At 45.5% G+C, this 20,664-nt stretch overlaps 1 protein-coding gene and 1 long non-coding RNA gene across 2 annotated transcripts; both read left to right on the top strand.

Moving 5' to 3' along the window:
- Positions 1-408: 408 nt before the first annotated feature.
- LOC308571308 (B-cell antigen receptor complex-associated protein beta chain-like) lies at positions 409-12,544 on the top strand. The gene is made up of 5 exons (XM_081166937.1): positions 409-575; positions 4,004-4,288; positions 6,359-6,477; positions 9,863-9,904; positions 10,858-12,544. The coding sequence occupies exons 1-5, from the start codon at positions 506-508 to the stop codon at positions 10,957-10,959; spliced, it is 618 nt and encodes a 205-aa protein (XP_081023063.1). The 5' UTR covers positions 409-505; the 3' UTR covers positions 10,960-12,544.
- A 333-nt stretch (positions 12,545-12,877) lies between these two features.
- LOC308570449 lies at positions 12,878-13,798 on the top strand. Its single transcript, XR_014001195.1, has 2 exons — positions 12,878-13,245; positions 13,740-13,798. It is a non-coding gene; the product is annotated as an uncharacterized lncRNA (long non-coding RNA).
- Positions 13,799-20,664: the final 6,866 nt, after the last annotated feature.

Below are 20,664 nucleotides of genomic sequence, written 5' to 3'. Positions count from 1 at the left end.
GATTATTATCAATAAAAAGTTTGTGAGTGTTTATTCAAAGCCAGCCAAGGAGTCCAGTTCGCTTTGTTGCATCTTCAAATACTTTGTAAAGGGTTCCCATTCATCTTTAAAGTCACAGTTATCCTTGTCCCCTAGCTTGTATGTCAGTTTTGCCAACCTTGTCTAACACTCTTAAATACCACTACACTTCTGCGCAAATGTATCTGCTACAAGCGCAGTAGTACGCCAGCCTGGGGAAAAGTCTCTGTCCTAGCTATATGCTTAACCTACTAATGGCCGCTTCTCCATGGCAGTCCTGTCAGTCAAACTGGCCACCCGTGGCAGCCCCTGGTCACATGACAGAGTGCGCCCTGCCCAAAGGGTCTGCCTCCATCACAGCTGCATTTACATGGGCAGGAAACAGAAAATTGGCAAGGGAGAGGCCTCGGCACTTTCAGTTTTTCAAAGGCAGAACTGAGAGCTGGTTGTGTTTTTGCTGGGCTCGAGTTGGCGTCTTCAACTGGCAATGACACCTTATTTCCTCCGGGTCTGCGGAGTGTTCTGGGTGATGCTGGGGACCTGCTTTGTGGTCACAGGTATGGCTTCTTCTCTCTCATCTTCTGTTCCCTTCAGTGAAATGGGCCAGTCAGTTTATTCACAGCGGGACGGCAGGTTGAGGGGACAATGGGCCTGTCTCAAGCCAGATGTTGCTGGACTCCATCTCCCAGTCAACATAGCTAATGGTCAGGGATGAAGGCAAGGGCATCGACTCCTTGGGGTGAGATACTTTGGGGGGCCCTATCTTTTTTAGGGTGCTGGGACCCCTCAATATTCTTTTTTTTATTTAAATTTTTATTGATTTTAACATATAAATTATAAAATGTACCACAAAACTTATCATTTATACAATCTTTTTAGACTTCCATCAGCACCTCTGATGATCCCCCGTTTTAACCACTTCCTATGCATTTCTTAACTTTATATTGCCTTTACATCTCTTAACAAATCATCCTCCCCCTTCTCCAGTTTTGCAATACTTCCAGTAATACTCCTCACAAAACCTCTTGCAACCCTGTTCTTCACAAATACTTTTCAAATAGTTCGTAAATTTACTCCAGTCTCCCGTGAATTTCTGGTCCCGCCGGTTTCAAATCCTTCCTGTTAGTTTATCTAATTCTGCATAGTCCATGGACCCCCTCAATATTCAGAGAGCCCCATGCCCAATGTCAGAACACAGCATCAAGACCCCTCTAACGTCCGGAGAAGCTGGCACCTCTGGAAGAAGCAGAGTTACAGCCTAGCAACATCTGGAGGATTACAGGTTTCCCTCCCTGGGCAATTTCTAAAAAGAGAGAGACACTGGGCCTCAGACCTGCCTAAAAACTGAAGTTCTCTCACTGTAAATCGGCTGGTGGGGAGGCCCTTTGGCATATCGGATGGTTCCTGCCCCCCGCAGTAAACTGGACTACAACTGCTATCATCCCTCACCACATTCAGAGGTTCTGGGTTTGGAAAGACTGCTGTGGACAGGGGACTCAGCTAGACTGGTAAAGAAAAGGCGATTTAGTTGCATTGTATATGCTGAACCTCTTGGGGTTCCTGATCAGAAGGTCGGCGGTTCGAATCCCCGTGACCGAGTGAGCTCCCATTGCTCTGTCCCAGCTTCTGTCAACCTAGCAGTTCGAAAACACGCTAGTGCAAGTAGATAAATAGGTACCACTGTGACGGGAAGGTAAATGGCGTTTCCGTGTGCTCTGGCTTCCGTCACAGTGTTCCATTGTGCCAGAAGCAGTTTAGTCATGCTGGCCACATTACCTGGAAAGCTGTCTGTGGACAAATGCTGGCTCCCTTGGACTGAAAGCAAGATGAGTGCTGCAACCCCATAGTCGCCTTAACCATCCAGGGGTCCTTTACCTTTACCTTTTACCTATATGCCAAATAACATTGTGCCACCAGATGGCACTGTGGGGTCTCGTTTTTCTCTACCTGTTTTCCCTGTTTAAATTTACAACGCTTTTAACTGAAACACTTCTTTAATGTGTCTAGATCAAGGGTCAGCAAACTTTTTCAGAAGGGTGCCGGTCCACTGTCCCTCAGACCTTGTGGGGGGCTGGGCTATATTTTGAAAAAAATAATGAATGTATTCCTATGCCCCACAAATAACTCAGAGATGCATTTTAGATAAAAGCACACATTCTACTACATGCTGATTCCCGGACCGTCCGTGGGCCAGATTGAGAAGGCGATTGGGCCGCATCTGGCCCCCGGGCCTTAGTTGCCGACCCATGGTCTAGATCCAGCCAAGGTCTGTCCACATAGGAAGCCTCACACTGTAAATGGAGGGAAAAAACAAGGAATCCAACCAGGTTACAGGAAGTCTGCAGGAGAAGAGTTGAGTGTAGAAACTGAAAGGGGAGAGATGTTGAGCTAGAGAGTGGTGAACTCTTCCAGTTGTTTTGAGCCCTCTGGGCACTTTTCAGTTTGGAGATTTAGCCCTAGAAAACTGGGACCAAGTTTATGAAGCGGTCATCGGATGCACTGTTGGCTCCTTCAGCTGGTGGGGAGGCACTTTAGGGTCCTAGGTGGTTCCTTCACCTCCCCAGTCCGCTCCTGTTCGGACCAGACAGGTCTGGGACCAAGATGGGACCTTCTGCATTTTGCTTCTGGGCGGGGCTCCCAAAACGCCCCCTCAGCCCCCAATCACCTGACACAGTTGTGCTAACTGGGGATAGACTTTCACAGAAGAAGAACCGGAAGAGTGGCCGTGTGTGCAGTGAGCTCTATCAACAAAGAGTGCAGTACTTCCTGCCCACCTGTTTTGAATTTGCGGACAAACCTAAAATAAACCAGTGCCTGGTTAGATAAATAGAAAGACAGACAGACAGACAGACAGACAGATAGATAGATAGATAGATAGATAGATAGATAGATAGATAGATAGATAGATGATAGATGGATATAGATAGATATATGAATTAATTCATTTAATTTTAAACAACTCATAAATACAGTGGTACCTCAGGTTAAGTACTTAATTCATTCTGGAGGTCTGTACTTAACCTGAAACTGTTCTTAACCTGAAGCACCATTTTAGCTAATGGGGCCTCCTGCTGCTGCCGCGCCGCTGGAGCACGATTTCTGTTCTTATCCTGAAGCAGAGTTCTTAACCTGAAGCACTATTTCTGGGTTAGCGGAGTCTGAAGCTTATGTAACCTGAGGTACCACTGTACATGATATGATTATTACCAAGTTACCAAGAAGATAAATAAATTGCCCAGACACTCCTTCTCAAGGAATTTATGCTTCCAAAACTGTACTGCTTTGTTTACAATCAGGGCACACCCCATAAGTTCCTGCTGAAATCCAGTAACTTTTATCAGTTAAAATAAAGAATTACTTAACTATAATCAATCAAATAATGGCAAGTCACAATGCATAAAATACAGTGGTACCTCGGGTTACATATGCTTCAGGTTACAGACTCCGCTAACCCAGAAATAGTGCTTCAGGTTAAGAACTTTGCTTCAGGATAAGAACAGAAATCGTGCTTCAGCGGTGCGGCGGCAGCAGGAGGCCCCATTAGCTATAGTAGTGCTTCAGGTTAAGAACAGTTTCAGGTTAAGAACGGACCTCCGGAATGAATTAAGTACTTAACCCGAGGTACCACTGTACCACAAAACATGCAAAACAAGCATCAAATTGTGAAAGCAGGGCACACAACTTACAAAACTGATTTTTTTATAAATATCCCTGAACTCTACTCTCCTCCCATCTGCTTTTGCTTGTCTCAAAGTGATAATCATAGTCTTCCTCCTAGGGCTGGATGGTGGAGAGAGGTTTAATTCAGGACTCAAATTTCAAAATTGTGCTCACACTTGAAACCTGTGTAAAATGTGGTTCCAGTTAGACGTTAAATCACCGGAGAGCTTTGCTTTGTCTTGTTTTGTTAAGAAGAGAGAGATTGCCTCCGCCCTCCCTTTCGCCGCCATTTTGTGGTTTCTCACCTTTTCTGCACATGCTGTAGTTTCGGAGAAGGCGACACGGATACGCTTCATCGCTGCCCGGTGGGGCAGTCAAGTGTCCTTCAGGTGTGTTTCCAGCTCTCCGGCAAATTGGTACAAAGAGACGGAGAAGGGCAAGCATCAGGAGATGGTGAACACTTCCAGAGTCCAGGTGTTGAGGAACGAATCGCTGGTCCTGATGCACATCAGCAAAATCCAGCTCACCGACAACGGCATCTACTTCTGTGAGAACAACAAGACGCGAATTAGTCGGCAGCAGTGCTGCGGCACTGAACTGCGAGTCATGGGTGAATAGCTTTAATTTGCTTCAATATTCCCTTTTCCTGCTTCCAAGGTCCTGTAACCTGTGGCTGTGAATAACCATGAAGCAGGGCTCTGTCTTAAAGTCTGCCTGTCCTGGGCACAGACCCTGCAATTGTCCCTATTTTCCAGGGACACCCCTGATTTGCGTGGACAGGAGGAGTCCCCCAAACCCTGGGCAGCCCCCCCCATGTGGAATAACGACTCAAGACAACGTGCTATGGGATTAAATTGGCCACAACTTTATTATATTTCAGGTGTGGGTAGACCTTGGCTCAGGCATTGGGCGTTATCCCTCCCCAGTCCCCCACTGGGGATCTGGGGAACATCAGGGTTATGCAGTGGGGGTGGGGGGTGGGCTGGCTCTGGAGAACATATGTTCAAGCAGAGATACCTGTGGAGAAAAGGTTAACCTGCAAAATAAGACATTAACTGAGGGTGGGTAGGGTGGGAGAAGCTCTGGAGCCAAGTGAGAATTCCCAGGTAAGATCCTCCCTCTATTGTGTGGGCAGGTAGTCCCTCCCCTACCTGGCCTGGTCTCCTTGGCAACGCTTCCCGCAGGCGGGATTGGACAACTGACTGAGGTAGGCAGAGACCTCCAGGTATCCCACCTGGGGGAAGGCTAAGCCAAGCCTGTGCTGATGGAGCCACACTGGGTCCAGGGGCTGTGCGCGTCCACGCAAAGGGCACCCCCCGTTTAACGCGGGGAGTGGTCATTACAGAAGCCATCCCAGTTTGTGATTTGATCCTGGAATGTCCCACTTTTCCTTAGGATGCTCCTATTTTCCTTGTAGAAATGTTGGAGGGTATGGAGTTATCCAACTCCTGAGCCATCTGAAGGCAGTTCTGTATAGGGAAGTTTTTTTAAAAAAATGTTGAATGTTTTATTATCATTTTTTATATGTTGGAAGCTGCCCAGAGTGGCTGGGGCAACCCAATAAGATGTGTGGGGTATAAATAGTAAAATTATCATTATGGAACGGGGTGTCCCTCTTTTCATTGGGCACATGTAGGGAACAGCCACATATTCACAGGGAAAAGGTATTCCCTGGCATCTTGGATTGTTTCTGATCCCATTTAGAGGCCCATCCTTGCTCTGTTCAATCAAAGACCAGGATTCAGTTAATGAGTCTTGTTAGTGGAAGCCCAGAACAAGGATGTCCACTTGTGCAATGGAGCTTTCTTCCCTCATCTTGCTTTGCCCTCCAAAATTGGCTCTGGGGAGCTGGAGGGGTGGCTACACACACACACCCTGTGGAGGAGATGGGTGGGGTTGTTCCGTCCAGGAAGCCACAATACTTACACTGACAGAACCATCACCGTAGCACAACACTGGATTCCACCAGAACCCTGGATGCTTATGTGGCGATCACACAGGGTCCCCGGACATCTCACCGTCTATTGATCCCTGTGGCACCACTTTATTTCTCGCTGCCACCACCCAGGCCCTACCTGGTCCAATACTGAGTCCAGTCAGGGTTAAATTGGAACATAAACTTCTGTTTATTTATTGCAGTTTAACAAGCGTTTGGTTTCATAAAGGGTATCGGTCCATTACAATCATAGGGTGCCTATCCAGACCTATAACTTCCGCTACCTGCTCTCACTCACTAAACCGCCTCTCAGATATTTACTTGTCTTCCTAGCTCCTAACTGTTCCTGACTCAGCTTATTTCGCTACACTAACTCAACCTATCCACAGAATCCATCCCAATTCACTCCCACTCCAACCAACCACCCAACTCCCAACAAACTCCTCCCTTCGCCCCTCCCAGAGCTGGTTTTATAGTCCCTCTGACTCCACCCCCCTGGGTTCTGATTGGGTAACCTGTTTAACTATTTCACCTCCAGCACTCTCATATGTTAACGTCACAGCTTATGCAAATGCAAACCATGCCCACAGTCGCACTGCATTGTGGGCTTTGCAGTCTGTTGTATATTATAGCAGGGAGCTGTTCCCCTTCAAAGATGGAAAGGAAACCATAGTCACATTGCAGCCAAAGATGACAGACCATAGGCTGAGCTAAGTAATGAGCTTATCTTGTCTTCATTCTAAGGTATCAGCACATTTCAGCAAGTGCAGAATCGAAACACCCTAAAAGATGCCATCATCGTGATCCAGACCCTTCTTATTGTCCTGTTTGTGAGTGTTCCTGTGTTTCTAACTATGGGCAAGGTAAGTGAGTCGGGCCCGCCTGGACAATGTCAAATTCTGACCTTGCTGGTGCTCAAGTGCTGCTACAGCGCAATGACGTAGTCCTAACATTATTTCATTCCTTTTAATAGCCTGGTTTTTTGTGGGGTTTTTTTGAGACATTGTGCGTATACAGCAGTAAATACAAACAACCCATTTGCAACAAGGCCATAAAAACTGGCATGTTTCAAGTCTTTTAAGGTTCAGCCTGCAAGTAGCATCAGCTTGATCAAACTGGGAAATCGCAGCATATTGTGTTTTTAATATTTGGTTGGAAGCCGCCCAGAATGCCTGGGAAAACCCAGCCAGATGGGCGGGATATAAACAATAAATTATTATTATTTCCTGACTGCGTGCAAAGCAGAGCAAACAGACCACAGCCACTGGGGAGCTGGTTCCACAAAATCAGAGCTACTGTGAAAGAGGACCTGTTCTGTACTTTCCCAAGTCTCACCTCCCATGTAGAGAGACTGGGCTGTGCACAGAACCTCCATGACTGACCCTACTGGGTAGCCACTTCTTGTTTCTAGCATGGCATTGCAGACGTGTAATAGACAAGAGATCAGATGCTGGGACAGATATTTAAGAGAGAGCTTTAATGGGTGTCAGGTTCCAGGAGTTCTCAGAACCCCAGGGGGTCTCTCACCCACAGTGACCCCTCTAGTGGGTTCCTTATTCAAAGAATTTAGTTGCTCAGTCTCATCATAGGAACCCGGTCTACAGTGGTACCTCAGGTTACATACGCTTCAGGTTACATACGCTTCAGGTTACAGACTCTGCTAACCCAGAAAAAGTGCTTCAGGTTTAGAACTTTGCTTCAGGATAAGAACAGAAATCGTGCTCCAGTGGCGCGGCAGCAGCAGGAGGCCCCATTAGCTAAAGCGGTGCTTCAGGTTAAGAACAGTTTCAGGTTAAGTACGGACCTCCGGAATGAATTAAGTACTTAACCCAAGGTACCACTGTATTCTGTTGCATAGACAGTCCTTTCTTCTGTCAATCTTTCCTCTCCTTCTTATTCTCTTAGTAGCTCGCCACAGCAGCTTGAAAGCCCCAGCCCCTTTTTCCTATTCCTCTTTCCTTTACCCTACACTTTGTCCTCGCTGGGGCCATGCCATTTTCCTTTGTCGTTCATCCCTTTCCCCCTACACTTCCTCTGTTTTCTCCCTTTGTGTTTCTCTCCTCCTCGCCCTCCTGGCTTCCTCTGTGCTTCTCCTCTATCATTCTTGTCCTCCTCCATGTTGGGACTGACACCAGGCACTCAGCAACACTCCAACTTTTAAAGAGCTGCCCTCTGCATCCATCTCTGCACAGCTCCACTTCTCTTGAGAGCCAGTGTGGTGTAGTGGTTAAGGGCGGTGGGCTCGTAATCTGGTGAACCGGGTTCGCTTCCCCACCCCTCCGCATGTAGCTGCTGGGTAACCTTGGGCCAGTCACACTTCTCAGAAGTCTCTCAGCCTCACTCACCTCACAGAGTGTTTGTTGTGGGGGAGGAAGGGAAAGGAGAATGTTAGCCGCTTTGAGACTCTTTCGTGTAGTGATAAAGTGGGATATCAAATCCAAACTACTACTACTCCTCCTCCTCCTCCTCCTCCTCTTCTTCTTCTTCTTCTTCTTCTTCTTCTTCTTTTTCTTCTTCTTGTCCTGATGCCTCCCGGTTTTGCTGGACCAGCCAAGGAGCCTCTTGGAGTGAGTGAGTCAGTCAGTCAGTCAGTTTTACTGCACATAGCCAAAGGCTGCCGCAATGTACAGTGGTGCCCCGCAAGACGAATGCCTCGTAAGACGGAAAACCCGCTAGACGAAAGGGTTTTCCGTTTTGGAGGTGCTTCGCAAAACGAATTTCCTATGGGCTTGCTTCGCAAGACGAAAATGTCTTGCGAGTTCCTGCGGGTTTTTCCCCTCCCCCCCTTTTTCCCAAGCCGCTAAGCCGCTTATCAGCTGATCCTAAGCCACTAAGCCACTTAACAGCTGATCCGCTAAGACGCTTATCAGCTGATCCGCTAAGCCGCTTATCAGCTGATCCGCTAAGCCGCTAATAGCACTAATCCGCTAAGCCGCTAATGGGCTTGCTTCGCAAGACGAAAAAACCGCAAGACGAAGAGACTCGCGGAACGGATTCTTTTCGTCTTGCGAGGCACCACTGTACACAGAAACATTCAACAATTATTCTGCCAATGCTTGGCAGGGGGTTGGACTCGATGGCCCTTGTGGTCTCTTCCAACTCTATGATTCTATGATTCTATGATTCTATACTGGATTGATACAAAAAAACTTAAAACATTTATATTATCAGGACATTACCTACTCTAAACAGAGCTATAAAAGTACCTTAATATACAAGTTAAGCCATTAAACAATAAAATTTATAAGCTAAAATTGTCACATGGCCACTAATATATTAAAAAAATAATGTTAATTAATACAATGTGCAATTATATTCAGAGTTTGGTGATAAAGATAGAATACAGCTTGATGTAGATAGGGTCAAATAAATTCATCTCCTTTACAGTTGGTGGCTACCTTGGCTATATAATTTGCTCTAATTTTCCTAGCGGCAGTTGCAAAGAGTGCTAGATGCCAGGTCACATACTTATCTGTGTCTGCGAGGAGATATAAAATCATGTCAGAGGGGTTCTGGCCAGGGGACCTTGTCATTATAGGTGCTAAAAATATTTCTCTTGCTTCATTATATAAGGGGCAGCGCAAGATATAATGCATAAGGTCCTCTACTTCATGACATCCCCTAATGCAAACACGTTCGTTTGTTGGTATGCCTCTGTGTCTCCCATCTCTACAAGCAGAGTTTATTGTATTTAATTGTAACTCTGTAAAAGCTTTCCGACGTTGCACAAAAGTCAATTCGTTAAAATAAGATGTATGTTCATAGGCCTCTCTAAGTTTAAGATATAATGGGGCGCATGTAGATGTGTACATAGAGTTTAGATCATTTTTAGTTGCCACTGCCTTTATAGAGTCTGATTGTGCTCAACAAGGACTCCTTCTCAATGGGTTTAGGGTCTTCTCAAGATGTACGGATTAATTTGAATCACCCATGAAGTCCCATGAAACTGTGTTGCTTGGTAGTGTGCATAGGTATTTTTTAGACCATCTTTAGCTGAACAGGTGCAAGTCTGGCTCCAAGTTTTTGTAGGCCTTTGGGCAACACCATCTCGCTGCCCGCCAGCCCTGGCACTGCCCCTGCAGCATCATCCTTGGCAATTTCCTCAAAGCCCTTGTTTGAGACAATCCTGCTCAGTTACTCTGCTGATTCCCACCCAACAATTGCCAAGGTGAGGGATGCTTCACTAGCAGTTCTTTTGCAAACAGGGACCAAACAGCTTGGAATAATGTGGCGCTGTTTCTCCTTCAGGGTGATGGCAAGGATGCGTCGGCTGAGGACCACACTTACGAGGTGAGCAACAGAGTGAGGTATTTTCAAAATGGTAAAGCTGGAAAGTGGGGTAGTCCATCTTGGGCAGGAGAGAGAAGAGAAAGTACAGGAATTCATTCAGACATCAGCCAAGGTAGGAGCAAACAGAGCCTGGCCAGAAGCTGTTAGTGGTACACTAGGTTCGGAGAAGTGTTTATCTTGCAGAAGTGATCACTTACTGGTGCTTGGGGGGACGGACGGACAGACAGTATACATGGGTCAGCATCTTCATACAAGTGAAAGAGAAAAAGGAGGAGGCCTAAGTGAATAGGGGGAGACAATGGTGTTTGAATATGGCATGATCTGTGTTCAGGTGACTGCTGAGTGCTTTAAAACAATTGTGTGCCTGTTGTCCGGCGAGAGAGAGAAAAAGTTCACGGAGAATGGACATAGGGAAATATATTGCAATCCAAAGCCGTAACTGTAAATTTGTGTGGTTCTGTAATGTCATTCGGATCCAGCTTTTTCATTGGTACGTTTGAGGAATTGGGGGGTGGGGTGGGGCGACCCAAACCAAAGCAATTACAGCAAACCAACACAAAAATATTGTCACAAATATGAAAATCACGTTTGGTTCATAGTTATTACGAATTGTACATTTCTGTGATTGTGGGGTGGGACGATCGAAGGCTGGTTTTTGCCCCTTCTTCCTGCTGCTGCCCATTGATGGTTGCCACCCATAGCTGTCAACATTTCCCTTTTTTAAAGGGAAATTCCTTTATTCCGAATAAGATTCCTCGCAAGAAAAGGGAAAAGTTGACAGCTATGTTGCCACCTGAGTGCATTTTGTCCAAGCTGAACTGTTTTCAGGTGTGCAAGCCGTTACTGGTGATTTAAAAGACAGTGATTGATGAATATGTATTTGTCTTGGGGCAAGAGTGGATCCCTGCCTTTGTATACAAACTTTTCCCCTTTTCCCTTTTGCTTCTTCACAGGGGCTGGCGGTTGAACTAGCTGATACATATGAAGACATTTGTACTTACCAGGACAGAGTAACAGACAAGTGGAATCTGGGAGAAAGTCCAGGCGAGGAGTGAAAAGTTTTGCAGCATCTTTGGCAAGGTGTGCCACACCTGACTCTGGAACAAGTTTTGCTTGGCTACAGTGCTCTCGATGCAGCTCTCGCTTGCTTGCTTAGCTATCATCACCCAAACTGCTAGATCAAATGTGCTACTCCTTCGCTCCAGATTCCTTGGGCGTTGAGTTTGTTGTTAAGAGGCACCCAAAGCTGGCGTAGTGGCAGACCCTATTTAGGGAAGCTCCCCTCCTACCTTCCCCATACAAGAGGAAAACACAAAATTGTCAATAATAAAATCTGAGCATGGGTTTGATTCTCACATATGTTTTTTTTTCTAACATCAGTTTGCTTGCCATAAATGTGCGTTCTAATTTGAATGGGTTTCCTCCCACACATGCACACATCCTCAATTCTTGAAGCTGCTAGATTTAGTGTGGTTTTTAAAGGAAAGCCGGATATTAGAAGTGTCAAATTCGGTAAGCCAATGTCAAACGTAGGGATGGGGGAGCCATTCAGTTCTCATTTAAAGGTGAAGCAATGTAATCTGCAAGGGACACGGGTGGTGCTGTGGGTTAAACCACAGAGCCTAGGACTTGCCAATCAGAAGGTCGGCGGTTCGAATCCCCACGACAGGGTGAGCTCCCGTTGCTCGGTCCCTGCTCCTGCCAACCTAGCAGTTCGAAAGCACCTCAAAGTGCAAGTAGATAAATAGGTACTGCTCCGGCAGGAAGGTAAACGGCGTTTCCGTGCACTGCTCTGGTTCGCCAGAAGCGGTTTAGTCATGCTGGCCACATGACCCAGAAGCTATACGCCGGCTCCCTCAGCCAGTAAAGCGAGATGAGCGCCGCAATCCCAGAGTCAGCCACGACTGGTCCTAATGGTCAGGGGTCCCTTTATCTTTTTAATGTAATCTGCATTTTTAAAAACAATATGCAAACCGAAACACAGCCATCCCTCGAAAGGCAGGCCGCTCTGAATTTTGCAGTGCAGTTCCTCAACCAGGTGATATGCAGAAAGATGCATATCCTAAAGCATAGCGTGCAGAAAAAATGCACATATTGGTGAAAATGATATACCACAATGCATTGTATTAAGGGGAACTGCTTTGTCAAAATGTGCATCATAGTCTAAATTGCAAATAAACATGTATATTGGGAGCAATTCTCCTAATTTAATAATGGAATAATGGAAAAGTGGAATAGAAATAATGAATATTAAATCAAATCTAAAATGCGAATGAATTTTCATGAATTGCTGACGTGTGAAAAAGTGGAGTCCCAAATATAAGTTTGGAAAAATTAGAAGCTGAAATTGATAGGTTCACCGATCTCGAACCAAACATTAGTACTTTACAACTAAGCAAGAAGACATTAAGGTATAGCACATAGTCTATTGAAATGTCCTGTCATTTGGCCAGGACACTCCAAATTTACATCACCTTTATGATCCCCTCGTAAGATTTAACGTATTGCCGTTTGCAGTTCTGCATGGTAGATTTTCGAAAACCCCATATTCTGAAAAGTACTGCCTTTGTGGCACAAAACAGGTCGAATCTATCATACATGTTTTATTTTATTGCCCATTTTGTGTGTGTGTGTGTATGTATATGTACAGTATATGTATATGTATGTATGTATGTATGTGTGTATATACAGTCATACCTCATGTTACATCCGCTTCATGTTATGTCCCACGGCGACCTGGAAGTACTGGAAGGAGTTACTTCCGGGTTTCGCCGCTCATGCATGCGCAGAAGCCCAAAATGACGTCACGCACATGCGCAGAAGTGGCAAATTGCAACCTGCGCGTGCACAGATGCGCCGCTGCGGGTTGTGTTCTTTTCATGTTGCGAATGGGCCTCCGGAACGGATCCCATTCGCAACCAGAGGTACCATTGTGTGTGTATATATATATATATATATATATATATATGTGTGTGTGTGTGTGTGTGTGTGTGTGTGTGTGTGTGGAGGGGATCTATTTCACCAACTCTTCCAGGGTGTCCTTTCTGCTGAATAACTGTAGGAATGACGTTGTGGCGAATGTGGCAAGATTTTTGCGTGATGCCATGAAACTACATCACCCTACGTCCCAAGAGCCACCAGTGTACCTCACAATGTCTGGACAGCTTTATCCTAAAGTATCTCCTATTATGACTCGCTGCCAGTGTTGTGTTTTGATCCATGTACACGACACACTCTTTCTATGCCAATAAAGGAGACTGAATTCAATTGAATTGAAGAGTCCTATCACCAAAGCTTCAGTTTCACAGCTCAGACTAATCTCAACGATGCTCGTGCAAGATGTGGTGTTTGCCTCCTAGATGGGTCATAAGGAAAGGGTTAAATGAGTGTGGTGTGATTGGCCAGAGAGAAACTGATAGGAGGAGTTAGAGTGAGAGTGGAGCTCTGTGGAAGTCAGTTGAGAGTTGGGAGTTGAAGAAGGAAGAGGGAGGATATAAGTCTGTGGGTTGGTAGAGTTGTGTGGTGAAAGAGTAAGAGGAATTGTTAGGTGGAGTCAGATAGATAGTTGGAATAATCAGTTTGAAGTTGTTAGGAATGAATAGGACAGTTAAAGAACTAAGATTAAGAAACTGCCAAGAAAAAATAACTGAAACCATAAGCTTGTTCATGCCTATAAAATAAACTTGATTATTTGTTAGTGTTAACAACTGTCTGGACTCCGTGTGTACCCTGAGGAGAAATGGGTTGGTGGCAGCAAAGAAAGCAATCACAGTGGTGGCACAGGGTCCATAGACCGTCAAACATCTGGGGGCCCTGTGTGATCGCCACACAAGAGAACCTCCCTTGTGCCTTTATTTTTCAAAAGTTGCTCTCCAATAAATTTTTCAAAAGTGATCTTTTAAGCTTTTCAAAATTAAAAAATAGTTCTAAAGCTGATTTATTTTATTTTTAAATTTTTGAATGTGTGTGCCGGTGGGACCTGTAACCAAAAGTTTCCATATAGAGTTTTGCTGATTTTCCAGTTCTCCCTCCGCCCAGACTTGCCAAGCATTCCACGCCCACTGAGCATGCTCAGTCCACGCTGGGTTCTTTTTGAGTTCCCAACCTTAGGATTCTTTCTGAAAGTTTTTATACCCCATTGTGCACAGCTGGTACCATTTTGGCTCTGCAATAACCACTCACGGCCTGAAAGCCAGAAATGGAGGAGATTGTGTTTCTTTCAGCTTTCTTCCAGAAAAGCGGGGGGGGGGGGATGAGAAAACTGTGTGGAAGCTGTCACCATTGTCGGAAACTGTGTCTTGAGGCTCACATGAGAGAAGTATAGCAGTGGAGAGAGGAACACATGGAGTCTGGGACATATTGCTAGCTTGTTAGATGGAATCTTGTTTGGCCACCTGGAATGTCTCTTCGAGAGCTTATGGCCACAGCCCCAAAGAGCAGCAGAAGTGTTACTGTGGATGAAGATCCTAGCCCACTCTCTGATGACTCGGAAGTGTTGGGTACCGGTACTTGCTTCTGAGTGGATTCACTGGAGAGAATAGCTGCAGCCTGCCTGGACCACAAGCTTAACATGAGTCAACAGTGTGATGTAGCAGCGAAAGAAGCTAATGCTGTTCTCCTGGTATGCCCCGGGGAGGACCTTAAGGTCCACAAATGACAACATTTTGGAGGTCCCAAGTTGCAAGGTTTTTAGACTGGTCTCAACTAGGGCCAGGACCTTTTCAGTACTGGCCCCAACTTGGTGGAACGCTCTGTCACAAGAGACTAGGGCCCTGTGGGACTTGACATCTTTCCGCAGGGCCTGCAAGACAAAGCTGTTCTGCCTGGCCTTTGGTTTGGACTCAGTCTGACCCTTGTGTTTTCCCTCCCTTATGGTTTTGATCTATGGGCTACTTTTAAAATGAGGCTGCATTTTAAACTGCGTTTTAACCTATATTTTAAATTGGGGTGTTTTTTTGGGGGGGGGGTTGGCATATTATGTTTTTACTGACATTTTATTGGTGTTAGCTGCCCTAGGCCCAGCTCTGGCCGGGGAGGACGGTGTATAATTTTTTTTAATTTTTTAAATTTTTTATTAGGCTGCATCAACAGCTTCTGACTGGATCCTGGAATGTCCCATTTTTTGGTCCCTTTTTTGGTCTCTGGCATGAGACAGCCGACTCACACCAGACCGTCAGTCTGAAAGACACCTCGTTTTTTGGTCTCGCTCTCTGCCACAAATCAACCAGAGTGCCGGACCAGAAGACACTTGTTTTTTCGGTCTTGCGCTCTTGTCCGGATCAGCTGGCTCCCACAAGGGCTCAGGACCAAAACAAAAAAGAGCATTGCAATTTTGATCAGTGGGATGTCGAAGGGTACACATGCTGATGTTCAAAGCAGAGGAGGCCCAAGCCAGAAGGAAACAGTGGCAATTTATAATTACACAACACCCTGGAGAGAACACACTTGAACGGTACCAAAGCCCCTGATGATCTTTTGCTAGGAGTTGGCGGTGCTTCACAGTGTTTCCTCTTGTTTTCGTGTGGTTCACCGAAGCAGATCTCTTTCTTTCCTGTCATCTTGCATGACTAAATAACTCCCCCATGTGCAGCGGGGGAATGGGTATCTGAGGCGGGGGTGGGGTGGGAGGCAGAAATGTCATACATTCATTCGGGCAAGGCAATGGAAAGGGGACTTTACACAAGCAAGTTTCAGTTCTGCTGGCCACGCCTCACCCCTCCATCGCCATCTTAGCTTTGAGACCCTCGTTGGTCTCTGAGGTTGTACTGACTCCAAGGACCTTGACCATAGCTGTCAACTTACAGATTTGAAAATAAGGGACCAGCAGCCTCGAAAATAAGGGATCAGCAGCCAAAATAAGGGATCAACAATTACATTGAGAAAACACATATTTTGTTGCGTGCAAATGGCTTTAGATACATATTAGGTCCATAAATTGCCATATAGCATATATTCAACACAAAAAACAGCAACAATTTGTTGTTGACAAAGCACAGCTGGACATACAAAGGGCCCCATTACCTTCAGTAGCTTATTTAAGGGACATCATCAATAAAGGACAGCAGAAGGACATGGCACTGGGATAAGGGACTGTCCCGCCAAATAAAGGACACTTGACAGCTATGACCTTGACTGCACGTTCCTTTCAATGGGTGGCGATTTCTTAGCCCTTCAGTGAAAAAATGTATTAATTCAAAATGGAAAACAGCAAAGAAGCAGAAACCCTGTCAGAAAAACGGACCCAGAACTTCTCCTGTTTCAGCCCTTGTCATGCCTCCCATCCATTTCCCTCCTCCACACAGATATTTTTCCTCCTTTCAGTCTGGTTTGTTGGTTCTAGGGAGGGAGTGAAAATTGTGCACGTTTGCATTTTAATTCCAGCCAACATAACTGTTTTCTTAATATTTATGTGTCCGGTCATTACCTGCTCCCTGGAAATTAAATCCCACCCACCCTCTCCTCCCTCTCTTGCATGTAATAAGATACAAAGGCAAGGGCCGTGTTTCGATAAACAGATGGATGTCCCCTGCAAGGTGATGAGGGCGGCAAAGATCAGAGCCCCCCCCAACACAACCCACAGTGGTCAAGGGGTCAGCTAAGGATTGTGGGGTTATATCTGCTCTCCAGCAAGAGACGGAGAGCTGAAACTGGAGGCAGGGCTCACCATCAGAATCAATCTCTGGCAAACCAGTTTTCAGTCACTGGGCTCAGTTATTTTATTTACAGATTTATACCCAGCCCTTCCGTGAAAAGGATCCGGGCAGCATGTAAAGGTCTACACAAAAACATCCTCAAACACAACTGTATTTCTCTGAGCAGGTGCGTGTTAGAGGTCTTTGTCAGGTACCGTATTTCTCACTCTATAAGACGCACCAGACCATAAGACACACCTAGTTTTTAGCGGAGAAAAACAAGAAACAAGAAAGCAACACAAAGCCTCTTGAGCGAAGAGGGAGGAGCGCTCCCGCTGTGCTCCAGAGGCTTTGCGTGGCGAAGCCAGAAGAGCAAGAGGGATCTCTGCGCACCGATCTTCTGGCTTCTGGGATAGCTGCGCAGCCTGCATTCGCTCCATAAGACGCACACACATTTCCCCTTACTTTTTAGGAGGAGAAAAGTGCGTCTTATAGAGCGAAAAATATGGTACTGGCATAAAAAGGGAGACCATCTTTGGATGTGAGCTCAGCATCTTTCCCTCAGTGCTTAAGTCACGCCACCCAACATACCTCACACTCCCGTGATTGCAATGTTTCCACAATGAAAATGGCAGCTTCAAGGACCCTGTTCCAAGCCCAGCATCGTTCATTTTACAAAATAAATACTGTACTTGGGTATGACAAAAACAAAACAAAAACAAGACAGAAAGAAGGAAATTCCTAATTCCTTTGCAGGCTCTAGAGCTGGCTGCCCTTTGAGGAAATATATTATCAGATGACTGTCCAGATTTTGATACTGGTGTGTTTGTTGTCGTTTGTACCAGAGGGATGGCAAACCTGTGGCTTGTTGGACTCCAGCTTCTGTCAGCCCAAGTCAACGTGACCAATGGTCAGATTTTATTTATAAGAATACATACCACTGTATCATTAAAAATATATCCCGGCGGTTTACAACAACTGTTTCCTAGTATTTTGAGAAGCTCATATTTCTGTGCCGACTCTCTTCAGACCACCAGTAATTTTACAAACCTATTTATAGCACACACACACCCAACTTCTTGGGAGGAAATATGCTCTGACACACATCACCGGCTGCTTTGACTTCCTCGTGCGGTGCTTCCCTCCAGCTCTGATGCGCCTTCTTGAGGTGTAAGTGATCAGAATTTCACAAGGTAGGCTGAACGTGGGCGTTATCCAGCAAAAAACGGATGAACCTGAAAGCAACCCAGCATCGAAAGTGGGGAAAAACACACCCAGATGTTGCCGCCTCTGCGGTTACTGGACACCTGTCCTTGGCAGGGGGGTGATTTTCTCTCCCGCCCCCTCCCCAATGGCTTTCCTAGGAGATGACCTTTGCATGATGCTCAAATGAGGCAAAGCTCAGAGGGGCTTCTGAGAAAAGGCCCACAACTCACCTTGCAAAATCCATGTTTATTAACGGGGGTGACTTTCCTCGAAATGTCATGAACTAGAAGATCCCTGCCCAGGATTGCATAAGCCCCCGTGGGTGTGCTACTGAGATGTCAGCAACGGATGAGATTGTAGACCACACGCCTGGGGTGAACATTGTCACCATCACGACACAGAGAGTAAAACATTGGTTCAAAATCCCTGGAATTTTGATGTTCTGAATGTTCTAGGGGGTTGAGCAGGGCTGGGAATGGTTTGTTTTGTTTCCAAAAGCGATAGTGTTTCTATAACTTATCGTGATGGCTTTTTTCAATTTTTAAAAAAATATTTTTTATTCAGATTTACATTTAACAATTAGAATCAGATACAGATTATAATCATATACACCTAGGATTCTCTGAATCCCTTGACTTCCCTCCACCCCCCTCCATGGTTTCCATAGTTATTCTTTTCCAACTGCATCATATACTGTTCTCCATATTCCCTTTCAACTCAATTCTTATCATAGTTCTTGTTACATTGCAAGTGTTTTCAAAATCCTGACAATATTTTTAATTGTTTACAGTGTTCTTTTAAGTAACTTATAATTTCCCCTCATTCTTTATTAAATTCATGATCTTCTTGGTTTCTGATCTTCCTGGTCATTTTCACCATTTCAGCATAGTCCATCATCTTTATTAGTCATTCTTCTCTGGTAGGTACATTATCTTCCTTTCATCTCTGGGCAAGCAACATCCATGCAACTGTTGCAGTGTACATAAACAGTCTTTCCCTTTGTGGAGTGGATTTGTCACAATTCACGCATTTTCCTGAGATCAGTAACAGAAGTCACTCAAACAGAAATATGAGCAGCATTCACTTTTTTTTAAAAGTCCAAGAACGTCACATAACTGTGTTATTTTCTGCACTGTTGCTGATGTTTCCCTTCCATTGAAATGCACTGACATTAATTATGTAATTAACTATTACATAATTGTGTTCATATTGAAGGTGTCATTGTTTTGTTTTTGTTTTATTATGTATTTTGTGTTCTCATTGTGTTGTATTTTTAGTAGTGAACCAACCTGTGATCTTCAGATGAAGGGCAGTATACAAATTTTAATAATGGTGATGATGATTTAGGTTTTAGCAGAAGCCGAACTGTAGCACAATGGAAACAGTGCTGACAAAGAGGAATACAGGACAGGATTGAAATCATGGCCTCCTTACATCCCGAGAAACTACACACAGGATTGTTTGTGTGTGTATTCAACACAACTGCCTGCATGTTGAATTTCTCTTCAAAGGCATGGCCATGAGCTCCTGCACTTCGCAGTTTATCACGAAAAAGGTAAAGGGACCCCTGACCATTAGGTCCAGTCGTGGCCGACTCTGGGGTTGTGGCGCTCATCTCGCTTCATTGGCCGTGGGAGCAGGCGTACAGCTTCCGGGTCATGTGGCCAGCATAACTAAGCCGCTTCTGGCAAACCAGAGCAGCACACGGAAACGCCGTTTACCTTCCCGCCGGAGCGGTACCTATTTATCTACTTGCACTTTGACGTGCTTTCGAACTGCTAGGTTGGCAGGAGCAGGGACCAAACAACAGGAGCTCACCCGGTCACGGGGATACGAACCACCGACCTTCTGATCGGCAAGTCCTAGGCTCTGTGGTTTAACCCACAGCGCCACCTGCGTCCCAGTTTACCACTACACCACTGCAAAAAAGAACTCACCTCATTGGTGTCCACAGGAGCATCAACAATCTCCGTCTTTCAGTCCCATTCCTTCCAGTTCCTAGATGTGTTCCCCTGGGAGCTGTCACTGCTGAGACCCAGCAGTCTATTTGGGTAGGAACAGTATTACAGATGACTTTATCACCACGAGTGTACTCCATTGTTTCTTGAGACAGATGGATGCCAACAACACCAACAACTGACCACCATGTTTAAAAAGAAGCTCCATCTTTGAAAATCTCCATGCAGACTGTCTCGCCAGTGTGGTGCATGCTCTAGTTATCTCCCGCTTGGACTACTGCAATGTGCTCTACGTGGGGCTACCTTTGAAGGTGACCCGAAAACTGCAACTAATCCAGAATGCAGCAACTAGACTGGTGACTGAGAGTGGCTGCTGAGACCATATAACACCAGTCCTGAAAGACCTACTGGTACATTGGCTCCCAGTAAGTTTCTGAGCACAATTCAAAGTGTTGGTGCTGGCCTTTAAAGCCCTAAACAGCCTTGGTCCAGTATACCTGAAAGAGCATCTCCACCCCCATCGTTCAGCCCAGACACTGAGATCCAGTGCCAAGGGCCTTCTGGTGGTTCCCTCCCTGCGAGAAGTGAGGTTACAGGGAGCCAGGCAGAGGGCCTTCTTGGTGGTGGCGCCTGCCCTGTGGAATGCCCTCCCATCAGATGTCAAGGATATAAACAACTATCCGACTTTCAGAAGACATCTGATGGCAGCCCTGTTTAGTGAAGTTTTAAAGGATTGATGTTCTATCATGTTTTTATATTCTTTTGGTAGCCACCCTGAGTGGCTTGGGAAACCCAGCCAGATGGGTGGGGCAATAATAATAATAATAATAATAATAATAATAATAATAATAATAATAATAATAATGATGATGATGCCCCTGTAGTCCCCACCTAGCAAGAGAAATTTGGTACAACAATCATGTATGCCAACAACAGAATCTAGTTCCAATTGTCAACAACCAGG

Source organism: Podarcis bocagei, assembly GCF_964188305.1.
Source record: "Podarcis bocagei genome assembly, chromosome: 13".
In the NCBI taxonomy this organism is placed as follows: domain Eukaryota; kingdom Metazoa; phylum Chordata; class Lepidosauria; order Squamata; family Lacertidae; genus Podarcis; species Podarcis bocagei.
This window is presented reverse-complemented; position numbering and strand designations above follow the sequence as displayed.